Genomic DNA, 17,101 nt, shown 5'->3' on the forward strand with positions numbered 1-17,101 from the left:
AGTTTGTGTAAAAAAAAAAAAAAAAAAAAAAAGAGAAATCCTCACAGATAAATCTGTCTCTTGTTTTACCACGAATAAGGCACCTGGAGTCTACCTCCAAATCTGCTAGAGGCTATCACATAGCAATAAGCAACTGCTTTATAAAATGAACTTTTATATAGCACTTTTCTACTCATGCACTCAAAGCACTTTATACAACATGCGTCATTCACACACATTCATACAAGCACCCTTCCTACATCTAAGGGCTTTCTATCTAACGTTTTCCTTCTCTAACTTTCTTTCCCACATTCAACTTGTGTTCAGTATTGTGCCCAAGGATACTTTGGGATACAGACTGGAGCAGCCAGGGATGGAACGGCCAACATTTCCATCAGTAGATGATTTGTATGAAATGTATTCATTACTTAGGGGCGAATGTGACTCACCTCATAGGCCACAACCACCCAGTAACACAGTTGTTCCCAAAGTGTGTGTGTGTGTGGGGGGGCTCCCACAAACGCAAAGCAGAAGATGAAGTAACGCCAAATATGTTTCCAAGCCAAAGACTAGAAAATATGATGAAGCCTATCTTGTCTTTGGCTTCACCTGCACAACAGTGATGCCAAGGTAAGTATCCACGGCAGAATTTGTTTCCCCAGCGTCGGGAGCACGCTCTGGGCTTTCCAAATCATGGACAAACAGCACCCCACATTCTTGATTTTTAGTTCATAAACACTTCTTATAATGACTAACTACTCCTGAAATTTTGGAGATGTTAGCTCTTTATACAGTAAAGTTACAGTGGGATACAAATAATATCAGGCTGATCCTGCTACAGTTTGTTCCCCCTGTCCAAGTCACGAACAGACAGTATCCCACAGTTGTGTGATGTTCGTACGTCAGATTTTCATCACAAACTTGAGGAACCATCCTTTAAACAGCAGCCATTTGGACTCTATGAACAATCTATTCCTCTCCCTTTACCCTGACCTGGTTACGGGGTCCAAGGAGTTTCCTCATATCGCAGTCAGGGGATTGTTTCACTCAGAGCAGCTGATGACACCTTTTTTTACCCCTGTGCAGCAGAGTCCGAGGGGGAACACCACTCCATCTCCTCCTACAGACTCACCAGCTGGCCTCCAGGGTCCCACACACATTCTCAGATCCTGACTCCAGTTCTTCCAGAAAAGGCAGATATTTTTGTGCTGAAGGCAGACTGGAGGAACAGATATCATAACTACGATCGTGGCTCAAGAGTTGGGAGTTCGCCTTGTAATCGGAAGGTTGCCGGTTCGAGCCCCGGCTTGGACAGTCTCGGTCGTTGTGTCCTTGGGCAAGACACTTCACCCGTTGCCTACTGGTGGTGGTCAGAGGGCCCGGTGGCGCCAGTGTCCGGCAGCCTCGCCTCTGTCAGTGCGCCCCAGGGTGGCTGTGGCTACAATGTAGCTGCCATCACCAGTGTGTGAATGGGTGGATGACTGGATATGTAAAGCGCTTTGGGGTCCTTAGGGACTAGAAAAGCGCTATATAAATACAGGCCATTTACCACACCTCATCTGAACCACATACTTGGTTGGTTATTGGGATCAGCCGCACTAGTGTATGCACCGTGATGGCACTAATAGACAGGGATGAAATAATACCTTTAAAGTTTTGACTTGTTTGTAAGTTTTTCTGTTTATAAAAACCATCGTTAAACCACAGAACATTCCTTTAACTTTATCTAGCACTTCAAAGTGCAAATATTTTGACCTTGGAGTGATGCTTACTGAACAAACGCGCTGAAAAGCTGTTTTAACCGTACGTTGCTTTGACACAATGCTCTGCGCTATCCAGTTGCTATGCTGTTAGCGCCCTTGGTTACCATTATTTCCCATAATGCACCGCTTCTAAGAGCGCTTTGAGGTAATTAACATTTAATAATGTAAACCTGGGCTTTAACATAAGGGGAAAACAGAGTGCTACAGTTGACAGGTTACCATAGCAGTCTTTAGTGAAACGAAGCGAAAACACCTCGCTATTAGCTTCACGGCTAACCATAATGTTAGCGAGCTTCTTGGCTGTTTTTTGCTAACACCATTTTAGCACACGACGGTGGATGCAAACCCAAAACTATGCTAATTACAGCTGGCGAATAGCAGCCCTGGACTAATGGTAAAGTCTGACTTGGGCTTTTAACGTCTTTTAGGTGTGTGGATGATAAGAGCACTAACTTTGGTGACTGAAGCTGGTAAATAATGGAGAAGGAACAGTGCAACAGCGTGGTCTTCAATGCTTCAAAAAGAGAGCTTTTTACTACGAACAATGGCTACAAATCCATGCAGAAGAGACTAAAAGCTCAGTGGAAAATCCAAAGGTAAGGTGTTTGGGGACGATTAAATACAAGAGAGAAATAGTACCAAGTCCTCTAGTTATCAGCTAAGACATGCTCTTAAATGTAAATGTGATACAGTGGACCTGGTAAACAAAGCAAGCATATAGACATAGGAGGCTAGAATATTCGTCTCTGTAAGTAAGTATAGTAAAGTAAAATAATAAAATGGGACGTATTGGTAATAATCTTAATAAAGCACTTTAGTATGTTTACTGAGTTATATTTTACTTTGTCATTTTTCTCAAGCTTAACCAACATTTTCGCATAGTTCCGCAGCAATTTCAAAACCTCAAATGCAAAATCTGTGCTGTCTCCTGTAGCATAAAAGAAGAGCTGTCCTTGGATAAGCTGAAGAGTGTCAAGTTGTGGATAACTGCAGGTCCAAGGGAGAGGTTCACAGGGTCAGAGGTGATGTATGGGTGAAAAGATGTTATTTGAAGGCTAATTTCCAAGCAGTCTAAAATTCTACAAGGCTTAGGGCCACCCAAAATATTTAAGCTTCTTTCATTTGTTCAACCGCAAACACATTTTCACATTAGTTATTTCCTTTTATTTCAGATGGAGGCGCTGAAAGTCTACCTGGATGGAGGAGGGAATATCTTGGTCATGCTCGGTGAAGGAGGAGAAATGAAGTATGACACAAACATCAATTTTCTCCTGGAGGACTTCGGAGTAATGGTCAACAATGGTGCGTATTGAAACCTTGTTGGGAAAACAGCTATGCAAACATTGCCCATGCTGTTTTTAAAATGCTTTGTATTTGTTTTCATCTTGTTTATCCAAGATGCTGTGGTGAGGAATGTGTACTACAAATACTTCCATCCTAAGGAGGCGCTTGTGTCCAATGGTGTACTGAACAGGTTCACCAGTGTTTTTCTCTTTTTATGTATATTTCACAGAGTCCCAGATTGTTCTAGCCTAAATTTATGCTGGCATAATCTAAGACTTATCTAATTTCATCTGTATGCTGATACATGCCAAACTATCAATTCAGTTGCCTGTTTCCTGTGCAGGGAGATCAGCCGTGCTGCTGGAAAAGTGGTCACGGGAATCATTGAAGATGAAAATGTTGGAAACAATGCACAGTGAGTCTCAATCTTGTACACCTCCATCTTCTGTATTAAAGAGAAAGACTTCACATTTGAGCTGTTGTCTTTCTTTGTGCAGGGCGCTCACATTTGTGTACCCATACGGTGCCACACTGACCGTGATGAAGCCGGCCGTGGCTGTTCTTTCAACGGGCTCCGTCTGCTTCCCCCTCAACAGGCCTGTCGTGGCTTTCTATCATGGCAAGGTCAGAGGCACAGTGTAGTAACAACTTTGTTTTTCTAACCATATGGTCAGAAATGTGGTAAGATGGAGATTACTTTTTTTTAATGTAGAATTCTGGCAAACTGGCTGTCTTGGGTTCCTGCCACATGTTCAGTGATCAATACATAGACAAAGAGGAGAACAGTAAAATCATGGTAAGTCCACTTTTTTTGTGTAATTTATTATGTAAAGGTAGAAGCATGATCCTTCTAGAATAAAGCTCCTTTAAATGAAACTTTTTCTTTTATCACAGGACGTTGTGCTTCAGTGGCTCATGACCGATAACATTCAGCTGAATCAGATTGATGCCGAAGACCCAGAGGTGAGGAAGAAGAGTGCATGGCAGAATGGCTTTCCTAGCCATTCCTATTCTTAGTTAGCGTATTGTCTGTCTTGTCTTAATGTTGGTTTATAATGGAGCACTGTAACAAAAAAATAATTTCCCCCAGGGATCAATAAAGTATTCTGATTCTAATTGTGTTCTCTCCCTCTCTCTTTTTTTTTTTTTTAATGAGCCAAGGTTCTTCTTTTCTTCTTGTCCTTTTTTTTGTCCCCCAGATCACAGATTACACGATGCTGCCAGACACTGGCTGTTTGTCTGAACAGCTCAGAGTGTGCTTACAAGAAGGAGACGAAAACCCACGGGACTTCACCTCTCTCTTTGATATGTCTTTGTTCAATCTGTCGACTGACACCTTACCCCAAGTCATCAGGTGAGAAATCGGTCACCCTCCCCTGAGTCCAAACGCTGTTGTTTCCCTTCGAAGCTAAAAACAGATCTTTGGTTTGCAGTGCTTACAAGCAGCTTAATGTGAAAGCTGAGCCGCTGCAGCTGATTGCACCGCAGTTTGAAACTCCTCTGCCTCAGCTTCAGCCTGCTGTGAGTTTATTTTCCCCTGGGGTTTTTCTGTACAAAGGATTTCACTGAAATCTTAAGATAACATTTTTGCTTAAAGTCCCACAAGTTTGAAGCCAAAAGTAGGTGCTGCCCTGTCTTTCAGGTCTTTCCGCCTGCCTTAAACGATTTGCCTCCACCCATGCTGGATCTGTTCGATCTAGACGAAACATTCTCGTCAGAGAAAGTGCGTCTGGCACAGCTCACCAATAAGTGTAAGTTCAGAATTGCTAATGGAGCATTCAAACATGCACTGCAGCCCTCTAGATATCATTTGATGGAGGCGTATGTGAGGACTTACATGTCCAGGGCAGTGAGATTCCACATTAAACTGACTTTCATTTGCTACTTATCACGTATAAGACTAATGATGTGTGATAAGCTAATGTGAGAAGCTTGGTGGTTATTTTCACAGCAGTTCAGTAGTCATCCTGTATCTCATATAGGTTGATCAGGTGTCCCTCTTTACGTGGGACTGCACAGCAGTTTCAGCTCTTGCATCACATATTAAGACTTAACCTATGTCTTATCTTTTAATTGGACCTAGTTTTAAAAGTCAACATATATATTATATATAAGACAGGACACTTAAAAAGTCAGCCAATTCCTCCACAGTTGTTATCTTTAGTGTCATGTGGCAACACGAAGCAGAGCAGCTACCTAACTCTACTTCCACAGTGTCCTCCCCTCACCCCATCTAATCGTGGCAGATGGCTGCCCCTCCGTGAGCCTGGTTCTGTTGGCTTCTTCCTGTTAAAAGGGAGTTTTTCCTTCCCACTGTCACCAGTTGCTTGCTCATAGGGAGCATCTGATTGCTGGGGTTTTGTCTCTATTATTGTAGGGTATTTACAATAAAATATAGGGGACTGTGAATTGGCACTATATAAATAAAATTTAATCGAATTATTGAATGTCTGAAGAATGTTGTCATAATTCTCCTGCAGGTTAGCATTTCATGATATTTTTCTGTTTACTTAAAGTTTAAATTTACAAATCACCAAAAGTGAATGAAATGTTCATGGAATATGAATAAAAGTACTACAAATAACAGGAAATGCAGTGTTTTGTTTTTGTTTTTGTAAACAAGTCTAAAAAGGCCTGTTGATACCTCCCGTCAGGTAGGATGCAACTTTCAATCCTCCTGCTACAGATATTCTTTACATGTTAAATGTTTGCTCATGAGTCTAAATCTGATCATCCTAGTCCCACCTCTTGTACACTTTACCCAGACATCTCCCTTAAACTAAGTTTATTTCTGAACTTGCCGGTTTTGAAGCAGGCAGTTAATCGTACTCATCCTGATATTAAACTGGTTGTGTTCACAGGTACAGACGATGACCTTGAATTCTACGTCCGGAAATGTGGTGAAATTCTCGGAGTGACTTCTAAGTTGGATAAAGAGCAGAGGGATGCCAAGCACATCTTGGAACACATTTTCTTCCAGGTTGTAGAGTTCAAGAAACTAAATCAGGTGAGTGTGTTCATAACTACATCTTCCTGTATCTAAAGGCTTTGTCCAATAATGACTTTCCTCACTTTTGGCAGGAACACGATGTGGACCCGGAGGCCCGGTTCACTCCGCTGTGATTGGATTCAAGAAACCTGAACATTCGATACGTCCCTGTTGAAATTAGAAAGCTTATGAGCACACAGTTACAATGGAGGGACTGCGGTAACCACACTTTTCAGAACATGTACAGCTACATTTTATAACTTTGTATTGTCTTTCATTGTAAGAATATACCAGAGCAAATAAAGTTCTATACCCTTTATTTAACAGTGCTTTGAAAATATTTTTGTAGTTAAAACATTGATATGATTATTAAAAAGGCAAACTGTTCTGCATCAGTCCTCACATGGATCCCTTAAAAACAGAACATGATGTCAAACTACAGATTTGAGGGCGGGGCAGGGGGTAACTTGGACATAGTGTGTTAAGAGGCTGGGAGTACACATCACACTTGACATCTAACGTTTTTCCCTTGTAAAGTGTTAATTTTAGCCACATCAGGGCGAAACATCAGCTAGTGACTCTTGTTGTGAGGGTTTTGGACTCCACGTTTGCTCCAGAGTGCAGGACTCCACGTAGAATCTGGGGCTATTGCTCTCCGACTTGATCACAGACACGTCCCATGACATTTGCGAGGCGGTGAGATCGTTGTATGACTGATCAAAACAAGCTGGCTGCTTTGGCTTCTGAAGGAGCATATGGGGAGTGGAGGACTTCCCCAGTAATGGGACGGCCAGGTAGCAGCCGTCAGCTTCATGAGTGTTCATGGTGTTCACTGAAAACCCTGAATAGGGGGAGGCGGTGTCAGAGGACAGGCAGAGAGAGGCTCCAACAGACGGCCTGGTGTCCAATCCATCAGCTGTCGTGTCATTCAACACCCTCGATGTGGACAGTTGTTCCACTGACAGTGCAGACAGCAGACTCTGTTCCCCATAAAACTTCCTGTCAAGCTCTGATGGAGATGAGCACTCAAAGCTTTTCATATCTAAAAGGTAAAACATGTTGGACAGAATTCAGAAACAAATCACCTGATGAGGCAAATGAACACGTCTAATTCAGTCCAGTTTTCTTACCTTTGACCACAAACACTTTCTCCATTGTCTCCATGTTTAATCAGCTGAGCTCCAGCTGGCTTTTAAGCTGTTGGAGCTACTTGCTAATTGACCCAGCTGCAGATCATCAGTGGGAGAAGGAGGTGGACCTGTCAGCCCTGTACAGATTCAGGCCCTTTAATTTACTTGTGGTTTATTGAGCACTAATCTGTTAGGTTATATCTAAGGCTGTAATTTTAACAAAATCACTAAACTTTTTAAAAACTATTTTTTTTGTATGCTGTTTAAAAAAATCTTTTAGCATAAAAATATAATTTTTATTAAAGAGCTCACACATACTGGTGGCCTAACCAATACAGAAACATAAAAAAATACTTTTTGAATACTAGTACTATCAATTTAAGGCAGCTGTGGCATAAACCTTACACTGGGTGGTGGTCTAATAAGCACTGTATTATTTAAAAGCTGTTCACAAACATACTATAGATTTTCTGGGAAGGAAATGGTAGAAAGTATATTTAGTTAAAAGTGTAAATATGAAAAAACAAACAAAAAATAAATTAAAATGACTTCATAAGTAAAAATATTTATGTGAAAGTGTCTGAAATTTTCTAGTAGAAAAATCGTGTTTTTTCAAACTAAATTTACTGTTTTACTGTTTTATTATGTAACAATATCTAAACATCTCCTCTGAGCAATTGGGTGTTTACAGTGTTTGACTAGGACACACAAATGACAGCAAAAAACATTATTTTACGATAATAAAACAAAATTTACACCGCTGGGACAAACCGGAAGCGTTCTTTGTGGCTACGCGCAGCTCCAATGCGCAGCTACGTCACTATCCGGTTCCTACGACAGAGAAGAGCGCGAGATAGAAATCCAAGAGCGCGGACAACTCTGGCGCTCCGCACCAGCTGGTTGTATAGGCTGTAACATTAGAAAAGTGCCGAGCCTCCATCACCAACACTGGCTACAGCATAGAGACATTAATCACGGGTATTACGACGACATAATACCGAGTACGTATGTACATGACGTGCAACGGCCGCCGGAGAAATCGCTTTCGGACCGTAAACAACAGAAATAGAGGGAAATGTCCCGGTGGCCGCGCGGGTAAGATGTTAATATTTATTACCTAAATTAGCTGTGCTTATTTTATTTTTTTTAACACGGGGGATAATGTGAGTATTTAACGTCTTCTGTTTAATACAGTCAGTTGGAAACTGCAGTCTTTACTGTTTGACCTAACCCTGCTATGCCTGGGAGCTCGCTTGTGTCTGTGCCGCCCTTTTTCCGGACACGGAAAACAGGCTTAGGGTTAAACTTGAGGCCAAACACGGTTTCTCTTAGATCTCACTAGATAAATAAATCACTGCTCAACACAGACATAATTGGCAAACAGTATGTTATTTCTGCGAGCTGTTGTCCGCGCAGTTGCTAGAAAAATAAGAACGATAATCTAGCTGTCTTCCGGACATCACCAGGGCCGGTCAGTAGTGAGTTGTCTGTCAGCTATGTTCGTCCACATCACAGTTGTTTGTCTCTCAGTGAGGATGGAGAGGAGGCCATGCATCAGGACACTGATTCTGATGTGGCAGAGCAGAGGGATGGAGGGAAAGTGAAGGTGAAATGGACTCAAGAGGAGGTATTTGTTTATTTTTATTTTTTGATATATATAATGTAAACCAGACCTTCATTTAAACATTGAAGTAAACCGACTATTTAGATGGCTTTAGAGGACAGGGATCATAAAAATGCTCATTTTTGGGTGTGTATACAGGATGAGAAGCTTAAAACGCTGGTTCAGAAACTGGGACCAAATGACTGGAAAACCATAGCCAGCTACATACCTGTGAGTCTGAACATCTTTTCTGTAAGAATGTATGTCAACAGAAATCTTTTTCAGTATTTTGAGTTTGCTTTTTTGTTTTTTAGAATCATACTGAACATCAGTGTCAGCACCGCTGGTTTAAAGTCTTGGACCCAGAATTAGTGAAAGGCCCCTGGACTAAAGAGGAAGATGAGAAGGTAGGTAGTTTAGAGGTGTTAACGGAGTAAATATGTTGTGAATAAAAGCATGCTGGTGATCTTCTTTTTTTTTAAACTTTTCTTTTTTGTCCTCTAGGTTATAGAGCTTGTCAATCTTTATGGCAACAAACAGTGGGCACTGGTAGCCAAGCACCTGAAAGGCAGACTGGGGAAGCAGTGCAGAGAGCGCTGGCACAACCACCTCAATCCCAGTGTCAAGAAGTCTTCATGGACGGCTGAGGAGGACCTCATCATCTATAAGGCTCACTGCCTGCTTGGCAATCGCTGGGCTGAGATCGCAAAACTGCTCCCTGGAAGGCAAGTAGCTACTCTGCCAGAAACAGAATTTGGCTGATACGAGCTTTTACATGCAAACTCCTGCTCTTTTCTGAATTGAATTCTTAAATTTTTAACTTAGAAAAGTTTGATACTTTGCTGTGCTTGTCAGATACTTTGTAACAACTGATGAACAATTTAATCAGCTGCCTATCTGGTGGGTCACTTGTCCTGCAATGGACTGCATGGACTCCTACACCACAGTCTTAAACTTAAACAGTAGTCCTTGTTCTGTTCTCAGCCACAAGGGACTTGTTCCAGCTAGACTGAGCCTGTAGGTCACAGCAGATCTTCGCAGCAGAGTATTGTCTACTGTTGTTTGTTGGAATCCTTTCATCCACAGGGTGTGAGACACACTTAAGAGGTAGTGTATTACATTGTTGGATGTCTCAGGAGAAGGGCCAGGTTGTTAGCAATAAGTCAACTTTCAAAACAAGTGCAAGGATTACTTTGTGTTGCCAAATAAAGTCAGTATGTGGGGAAACACTGCAATTCATGTCCTGATATATATTGACAGGACGGACAATGCAGTGAAGAATCACTGGAATTCGACCATCAAACGGAAGTTAGAGATGGGCTTCTACTCCGGGGAGGTCTTCAGGCCCAATGAGCTGGAGGAGCTGTGGGCTCGTGTTAACAAGGATGGTCAGGTGGGCTGTGTTTCCATGATGTCCTCCTCTATGATACAAGATACAAAAGATATGTATGGTGAGATACAGAAATTGGGTTCTTCTCATTACACAGGTGCCCAGTTGCTCTCAAGACAGTTCAGACAAGGACTCTGAGCAGAAGATCCCTCCTTCAGTAAGTGACTGTTCGCATTCATTAAAGAAAATAACACAGTTATCTTAAGTATCAGAAACTAGTCTATGCTAGTGTTGTTATAGAATCTCCTTTTTCCAATAGCTGCAAGAAACGTCAGCTAAAGCTGGCACCAGCAAAGCTGGGCCGTCAAAGTCTGTTCCCTCTCCAACCAACAGTCTGAGTCCCAAGAGTGAGGTGGACAGCACAGGAGCGCTGAACAGCACCAGCTGGGTGGTGGACAGCTCCGGATTTCTGTCTCCCACTGGCCCAGCTCTGAAGGAAGTGTTAGACATGGTGGATGGGGTGAATATCTACAATACTACGGGGTTATTTAAAAAAAAAAAAAAAACTGTCCTGGTTTTATATTGTCTATAATGTATTCTCTATACAGTTTGTCCTGCACCTGTTCAGTCTTGGCTATTTCACAGTCGTGGTTGCATGCTGACCTAACAAATAAATGTCTCTTCTGCACTAAGGATCTTGATGGCTGGTGCAACCTCGCAGCCTTTGACCTCCCCGAGGACAGTCCCAGCCCAGAGCGACATCAGTTTCGTCTGGAAGGCAGCGCCCTGCAGGAACTAAGCAAAGGCAGCAAAGGAGAACTCATCCCCATCTCTCCTGGGGGCGTCACACCCCCCTCCATACTGAGCCACCGGAGCCGAAGGTGCATCGCTTTGTCTCCCGACGCCAACAAGTCCATGACTCCTAAGAGCACCCCTGTCAAAATCTTGCCCTTTTCTCCATCTCAAGTAAGTCCCTTGTTCAGTGGTACTCGCAGTCATGTCCTATTAATGCACTCTACTGACAAATGTGTGTTTTTGCAGTTTCTCAACATGTGGACTAAGCAGGACACTCATGACTTAGAGTCGCCTCTCACATCCACACCCGTGTGCAGCCAGAAAGCCATAGTTACCACTCCACTGCAGCGAGACAAGACGCCTCTCACTCAAAAGGAAAACTCAGTGTAAGAGTCCTCTAATTGGTGGAGGCATCTGATGGCTTCGTTTTTCATGGGTTCATCTAAAAACAGACAAATTTCTGAAGATCTGATGCCATCAAAGCATCTCCACCAACTTATAATAATGATTCTTGCACATTTTAATCTCATGTAATGTTCTTAGAATTATTAGAGTGCGTTTTTCTACAAGTACAAAGGGTTGTGGATTGAATATGTCAGATTCAATGGATTAACATTTATTACTAGTATTTTTTACATCAATTCAGTTTATTCATTTATTATATAGAACCAAATCACAACAAAAGTCACCTAAGGCACTTTATATTGTAAGGTAAAGACACTACAACAATAGAGAGAAAACCCCAACAATCAGGCGACCCCCCCCCCCCCCCCCCCCCCCCCATGAGCAAGCACTTGGCAGCAGTGGGAAGGAAAAACTCCCTTTTAACAGGAAGAAGCCTCAGGCAGAGGTTTGGAAACAGGACAAAAGAGACACTGTGAAAGAGAGTGAGAGATTAATAATAACTAATCATTAATTGTAAAGTGGTGTAAAAATCAGATATCGGTTTGATGCTGATTCAAGTTTGGAGAGATTAGATATTGGTGACGATGGGCTAATCGAGTCCTATGTTCAGTGTTTAATGCAGCACTTGCACTAACATAATATCTCGCCAGCACCTCGATTACTGTAACTATTCAGCCTGCTTGTGTCTTATCTGCTCAAAGCCACACGTATTAGTGAGGCGGTACACCCACCAGTGAGGGTGATCATAAGTGACGTAACACTGAGCTGAAATGAGTGGATAAAATTGGAAGTAGGATTTTTATTTTTGTCATTAACATAGTTTAAGCAGGGCCTGATGTTAATCTGAACAATGACTTCTAGTGTCTTTCTCACAGTAAGAATTATACGTTGTTAATCTAACACAGTGTATATGAACTTCTCTGTGTTCTCCTTTTTGTTTTCTCTAGTTTTGTTACACCCAACCACAAGTCTGAGCTGTGTACCCCACGAACTCCAACACCGTTTAAAAATGCCATGGAGAAGTACGGGCCTCTGCAGCCTCTGGTGAGCATCAGCATGTGCTGTCTGGGAAAACATGCTAGCTCTCGTCTTTCTCCTGTGCTGTTAACAGCCTTTTCTGCTCTTTTGTCAGCCTCAGACTCCCAACCTCGAGGACGACATAAATGAGGTCATCTTGAGAGATGCGGGGATCGACTTAATGATGCGCTTAACTCCACCCGAACAGAGGCGCAAAACTGTGGTAACTAAAAGCCGATTTTAATACATTGCACAGATTTTTAGTCATTTCAGTCAGAGGCTGGTGTCAGACTCACTTTCTGCCCAACATTTGATTCCAAGTAGGCCAGACTGGTAGATTTACTAACCTAATACACCTGCATATTGTTCCCCTTTCTTTTAGTATAAAGAAATATAATAAGATAAGATAAGATAGAACTTTATTAATCCCTCGGGTGGGTTCCTCTGGGAAATTCGACTTCCAAAAAGCACAGCAACGACCGAAGTTACAGTTACAGAATTGTTATATATATATATATAAAATACAGAGACAAATATAAATAAAATATACAAAGGGGATAAATAGAATAAATAGGAATAAAAAATAAAAATACAAGTGAATTGCACATTTCAAGTATTGAGTCTATTGCACTGTTGACTATTTACAAAAAGTATTGCACAAGGTATTGTACAGTGAGGTAAAGAGGCACTACAGCTTAGTTGTTCCCCCCTCCTTTGTCCACCTGTTTCCCCTCCCTCTCCCCTCCAGAGAGGAGTTAAACAGTTTGATGGCGTGTGGGACAAAGGAGTTTTTAAGTCTGTTAGTTCTTGTCTTGGGGAGAAGCAACCTGTCACTGAACAGACTCTTCTGGTTGTTAATGGCCGTGTGCAGAGGATGCCCAGCATTGTCCATAATGTCCAGCAGTTTTTTTTAGTGTGCTTTTCTCTGCCACTGTCACCAGAGTGTCCAGCTTCATGCCGACCACAGAGCTAGCCTTCCTGATCAGTTTCTCCAGCCTGCATGAGTCCCTCTTTGCTGTGCTGCTCCCCCAGCACACCACAGCATAGAAAAGTACTCCAGCAACCACCGACTGGTAAAACATCCTCAGGAGCTTCCTGCAGATGTTAAAAGACCTCAGCCTCCTGAGGAAGTACAGTCGGCTTTGGGCTTTTTTATACAGGTGCTCTGTGTTGCATGACCAGTCCAGTTTATTGTCCACCCACAGCCCGAGGTACTTGTACTTGTTGACCACCTCCACCTCCTCCCCCTCTATCTGAACCGGCAGTGGACCTTCTCTGGACCTCCCGAAGTCCACAACCAGTTCCTTAGTCTTTGAGGTGTTGAGTTGCAGGTGGTTTGTGTGACTCCATGCGACAAAGTTCCTCACCAGACTTCTGTACTCCTCTTCCTGATCATCCCAGATACACCCCATGATGGCTGTGTCATCTGCAAACTTCTGAATATGGCATAGTTCAGAGTTGTAGCAGAAGTCAGAGGTGTACAGGGTGAAGAGAAGAGGGGACAGCACAGTTCCCTGTGGTGCTCCTGTGCTGCTGACCACAGTGTCAGACGTGATGTCCTTCAGCCTGACGTACTGTGGCCTGTCGGTGAGGTAGTCGGAGATCCAAGCCACCAGGCAGGGGTCCACCTCCATCCTGTTCAGTTTTTCCTGAAGCATACAGGGCCGGATGGTATTAAAGGCACTGGAAAAGTCAAGAAACAGGATCCTGACCGTGCCTTTTCCCCCATCCAGGTGTGAGTGGGCTCTATGCAGGAGGTACAGGATGGCATCCTCCACTCCGACACCCGCCTTGTATGCAAACTGTAGTGGGTCCTGGGCATGTTGTACCTGTGGTCGGAGGAGGTTGAGGAAGAGCCGCTCTAGAGTCTTCATAAGATGTGACGTCAGTGCCACCGGTCGGATACCCCATCCATTAATATGAGGCTGAGATGTATTATAAAAATAAACACAATTTTGAGTTTGTCCACTTTAGGAAGATGCTACTACAGTAAATTAAAGAAAGTCGTCATCATCATGGCTCATTAGGCTTACACTGGAAAAAATAAATAAAATAACATCATAAAATTAAAAAAATTCTGGCTAGCAGCTCAATATCTAGAATTTAATTTAAAAATCATTAGTGTTCTCTTAATTCACAAAAACTGTCTCTTTTTTTTTCATCCCCATGGACCCGCTATACTAATATAGTAGTAGTGCGGGTGCTCTGACATCTTGATACTCCTGATCATAACATCCATAGTATACATATTGTGCACTAAATATCTAAAACCTGGAGTGAAACTGATCCTAGGAAAACTACTAAAAGTCTCACTAGCAGTTGTAAGTAGATGTAAGTTGCTAAAATCATCAAACTTTACAGTTCAGTTACATGTGCTGTCATGCTCTGTCAGTGATAGCAGTGTGTTTCTGCTCACATGCATCAGGTCCCTTCACTTTTGTACACTTATACTGTGGGCAGTATAACACAGTGCTAATCCTACACTGAATATTCGAGTTTAAGACACAAATGCCAAAAAACACTAATACCTGGGGCAGGGAAAGGATCTACCGCTGTTTATGACATATCCTTCCCCTACTGGCTGAATAGTCTTAGGTGGTCTTCTTTCCACTATATAGGCTGCACGGTTTTGCACTCTTTTTGTTCTGCTATGTTCCACATAATTTAAAGAAAAAATCATTCTGAGTGCAACATGTATGAGTATAATACACCTAGAGCCGTAGCTGCAAACTGACAAATGTTAGTACGGAGGAATTCTGTTTAAAAGGGTTTTTGTAATGGTGCATGCAGGGGATGCTATTTTATTCTGTTAATGACCTTCAGCTACACAAACACTGAGCCTTTTGTAACTTGTAAAGTTTTGGAACATAGCACCTCCTTTCTTCACACTCAGGAGTTCCCACCTCGGGGCTGTCAATCACAGTTGTCACACACAGAAAGCAGCCTTGTTCAGTCGCTGTACCCAAAGCAGGCTCTTACTGCCACCACTCTGTGAGAATGCTTTGAGCTAAGAGCTGCTGACAGCTCATTGCTACCTTCCTTCCATTCTTCACTCAGATATTTTTAACAGACCTTGTTTCTCTTTGCCGATTTGATCGTCTTTTATTGCCAGCATCGCCCTCCTATGAAGAAAGTGCGTAAGTCGTTGGCACTGGATGTAATGGACTGCCAGGTGATGCCTACATCCAAACGTAAATCAGCCAAACACAACATCAAGGTAAAGTGTGTGGAAACGCTTTATTAGCCTGCGTGTGGTTTAGTCATATCCTAATTCTTGATATTTGGTCCTTACTTTTTTGGCCACAGGAAGAACCGATGTTGATTTCTGTCAGCTCTTCACCACTTAGCAGCAAGCGGCACGAAAACATTTTGGATCAGGGCTTCCTTTTGGGACCAAGTGACAGTGCCATATTTCCCAGCACAGTCCCCCCAGTTCCAGTATGTTCCACCTTTTTGCTCTTTTGAGAGGAGTTATAAGTGTAATCAGAGTGTGAAGTCATTTACATCTGTTTATGGGTTTTTTTTTCCTCCACAGATGTCAAAGGAATGGGAAATGGTTGTTTGCGGACAAACTAAAGACCAGTTAATAATGACAGAAAAAGCCCGGCGCTACCTTCGCTCACTAAAATCCCACGCTCCTAGCCGGGCTCTGATCCTGTCCTGAGATGGCTCGTGTTTTTACGCCAAAATGTTACTTATCCAGAACTTACAGTTGCTATTTTCCCATTTCTCCTGAGGGCCTGGTGTACTTTGTGGCGGAGAAAGAGTCACGTCTTGTAAGGTTAGCGCCATGTTTGAACAACACGTTAGCGATCAGGTTATTGACAGTGTTAGGCCTGTCTGAAAGAGAATGTTGCTTTTAGATGTAGAGTCAGGCTGCCAGGCATGTTTAATTCCATAGTTGTTATTTCAGTGTTTGAAAAGAACGAATGAATGTTGAGGGGGAAGAAGAAGAATGTGTAAATGAAAAATCAAGGCTGTATAGTTTTGCCATCACTGGGGAAAAAAAAAAGGTTTTACATGTGATTAAACAGTTTTTTTAACATTGTGTTTTGTACAAAGGTTGCCCCTCCATATCCATGTTCTGTGTTATAGAGGATTTACAGGTTGAACAGTAATGCATGAAGGGAACACTTATTGTAGGATCTATTTAGCATGTATAGATTCGTTTTATGATGCATTTCGGTACACACAAATTGTAGCTTCCCACACATTGGAGAGAAATTGACACTAATCATATCTCTAAAGATGAGGAGCTACCCATCAAGATGCGTACATCTCAAGTTTTAATCTGTAATAGTCATTTATGTGAGATGTAGTGAAGGTGTAAAAGTGTTCCAACTGTTGGTGTGAAGGGGATTATAAATAATGTGACACTGTAAATAGAGTTGACTGTTTGCTCTGTCATACAAGAATGTTGCAGAATTGAATAAAATACTGATATGTTCAATACACTTGCTGTTTGATTATGCTGCTGCAACTTTGTGATGCAGTCCTGACAAATTAAGGTGTATAAAGTAGGCTTTGTTTTAGTTGGAATGTGCTGAAAGTGTGGTCTAATAATTGGAGCCTGTCTTAGTTTATGCAACATTTTGTTCAATTATGTTTATATGGCACCAATTCACAACATTTGAATCGGGTCACATTATATTACAAGGCAAAGACCCAACAATCAGGAAGCCTCAGCAGGTTAAAGGTTAGAGGTTAAAGTTCTTTCCTAGCTTGAGTTGGAGTTGTCCAGGTAACTTAAATTAAGATATTAACTTTCAGAATTTTCCAATCACATTTTCTTAATGCAAGATCTAA

At 42.2% G+C, this 17,101-nt stretch overlaps 3 protein-coding genes across 4 annotated transcripts; 2 read left to right on the plus strand and 1 right to left on the minus strand.

Moving 5' to 3' along the window:
• Positions 1-1,586: 1,586 nt before the first annotated feature.
• Positions 1,587-6,334, plus strand: ift52 (intraflagellar transport 52 homolog (Chlamydomonas)). 2 transcript variants are annotated; one of them, XM_085455729.1, is made up of 14 exons: positions 1,587-1,646; positions 2,171-2,338; positions 2,677-2,764; positions 2,915-3,044; positions 3,141-3,216; positions 3,370-3,441; positions 3,524-3,650; positions 3,739-3,822; positions 3,921-3,989; positions 4,226-4,380; positions 4,460-4,547; positions 4,669-4,777; positions 5,888-6,033; positions 6,108-6,334. In XM_085455729.1, the coding sequence occupies exons 2-14, from the start codon at positions 2,220-2,222 to the stop codon at positions 6,147-6,149; spliced, it is 1,305 nt and encodes a 434-aa protein (XP_085311855.1). In that variant the 5' UTR covers positions 1,587-1,646; positions 2,171-2,219; the 3' UTR covers positions 6,150-6,334. The 2 variants fall into 2 exon arrangements, with proteins under 2 accessions (XP_085311855.1, XP_085311854.1); XM_085455728.1 differs by lacking the exon at positions 1,587-1,646 and adding an exon at positions 1,689-1,887.
• Positions 6,335-6,387: 53 nt separating this feature from the next.
• On the minus strand, positions 6,388-7,180 carry LOC146708872 (uncharacterized). The gene is made up of 2 exons (XM_085455734.1): positions 7,146-7,180; positions 6,388-7,057 (listed from the first exon to the last, which is right to left on the minus strand). Exons 1-2 carry the CDS (start codon positions 7,177-7,179, stop codon positions 6,570-6,572), a joined length of 522 nt encoding a protein of 173 aa, XP_085311860.1. The 5' UTR covers position 7,180; the 3' UTR covers positions 6,388-6,569.
• Positions 7,181-7,963: 783 nt separating this feature from the next.
• Positions 7,964-16,747, plus strand: mybl2b (MYB proto-oncogene like 2b). Its single transcript, XM_085455735.1, has 15 exons — positions 7,964-8,240; positions 8,676-8,772; positions 8,908-8,979; positions 9,063-9,155; positions 9,253-9,473; positions 10,009-10,141; positions 10,236-10,295; positions 10,398-10,598; positions 10,772-11,044; positions 11,120-11,259; positions 12,226-12,322; positions 12,411-12,518; positions 15,408-15,512; positions 15,602-15,733; positions 15,831-16,747. Exons 1-15 carry the CDS (start codon positions 8,221-8,223, stop codon positions 15,957-15,959), a joined length of 1,881 nt encoding a protein of 626 aa, XP_085311861.1. The 5' UTR covers positions 7,964-8,220; the 3' UTR covers positions 15,960-16,747.
• Positions 16,748-17,101: the final 354 nt, after the last annotated feature.

Source organism: Copadichromis virginalis, linkage group LG5 (genome assembly GCF_057382275.1).
Source record: "Copadichromis virginalis isolate Kocher_CV1m ecotype Utaka linkage group LG5, C_Virginalis_male_GT1.1, whole genome shotgun sequence".
NCBI classification, from domain to species: Eukaryota; Metazoa; Chordata; class Actinopteri; order Cichliformes; family Cichlidae; genus Copadichromis; species Copadichromis virginalis.

What these genes read in the sequence shown, in the direction of transcription:
- ift52 (XM_085455729.1), top strand. Translation starts at nt 2,220, where the DNA reads ATGGAGAAGGAACAGTGCAACAGCGTGGTCTTCAATGCTTCAAAAAGA. An exon ending in TTGATGCCGAAGACCCAGAG is followed by an intron (nt 3,990 to 4,225) that starts GTGAGGAAGAAG and finishes TTTGTCCCCCAG; the next exon opens with ATCACAGATTACACGATGCT. An exon ending in AGTTCAAGAAACTAAATCAG is followed by an intron (nt 6,034 to 6,107) that starts GTGAGTGTGTTC and finishes CACTTTTGGCAG; the next exon opens with GAACACGATGTGGACCCGGA.
- LOC146708872 (XM_085455734.1), bottom strand. Translation starts at nt 7,179, where the DNA reads ATGGAGACAATGGAGAAAGTGTTTGTGGTCAAAG. An exon ending in GAAAGTGTTTGTGGTCAAAG is followed by an intron (nt 7,058 to 7,145) that starts GTAAGAAAACTG and finishes TTTACCTTTTAG; the next exon opens with ATATGAAAAGCTTTGAGTGC.
- mybl2b (XM_085455735.1), top strand. Translation starts at nt 8,221, where the DNA reads ATGTCCCGGTGGCCGCGCGG. An exon ending in AGCAGAAGATCCCTCCTTCA is followed by an intron (nt 10,296 to 10,397) that starts GTAAGTGACTGT and finishes TTTTTCCAATAG; the next exon opens with CTGCAAGAAACGTCAGCTAA. An exon ending in ACGGGCCTCTGCAGCCTCTG is followed by an intron (nt 12,323 to 12,410) that starts GTGAGCATCAGC and finishes CTCTTTTGTCAG; the next exon opens with CCTCAGACTCCCAACCTCGA.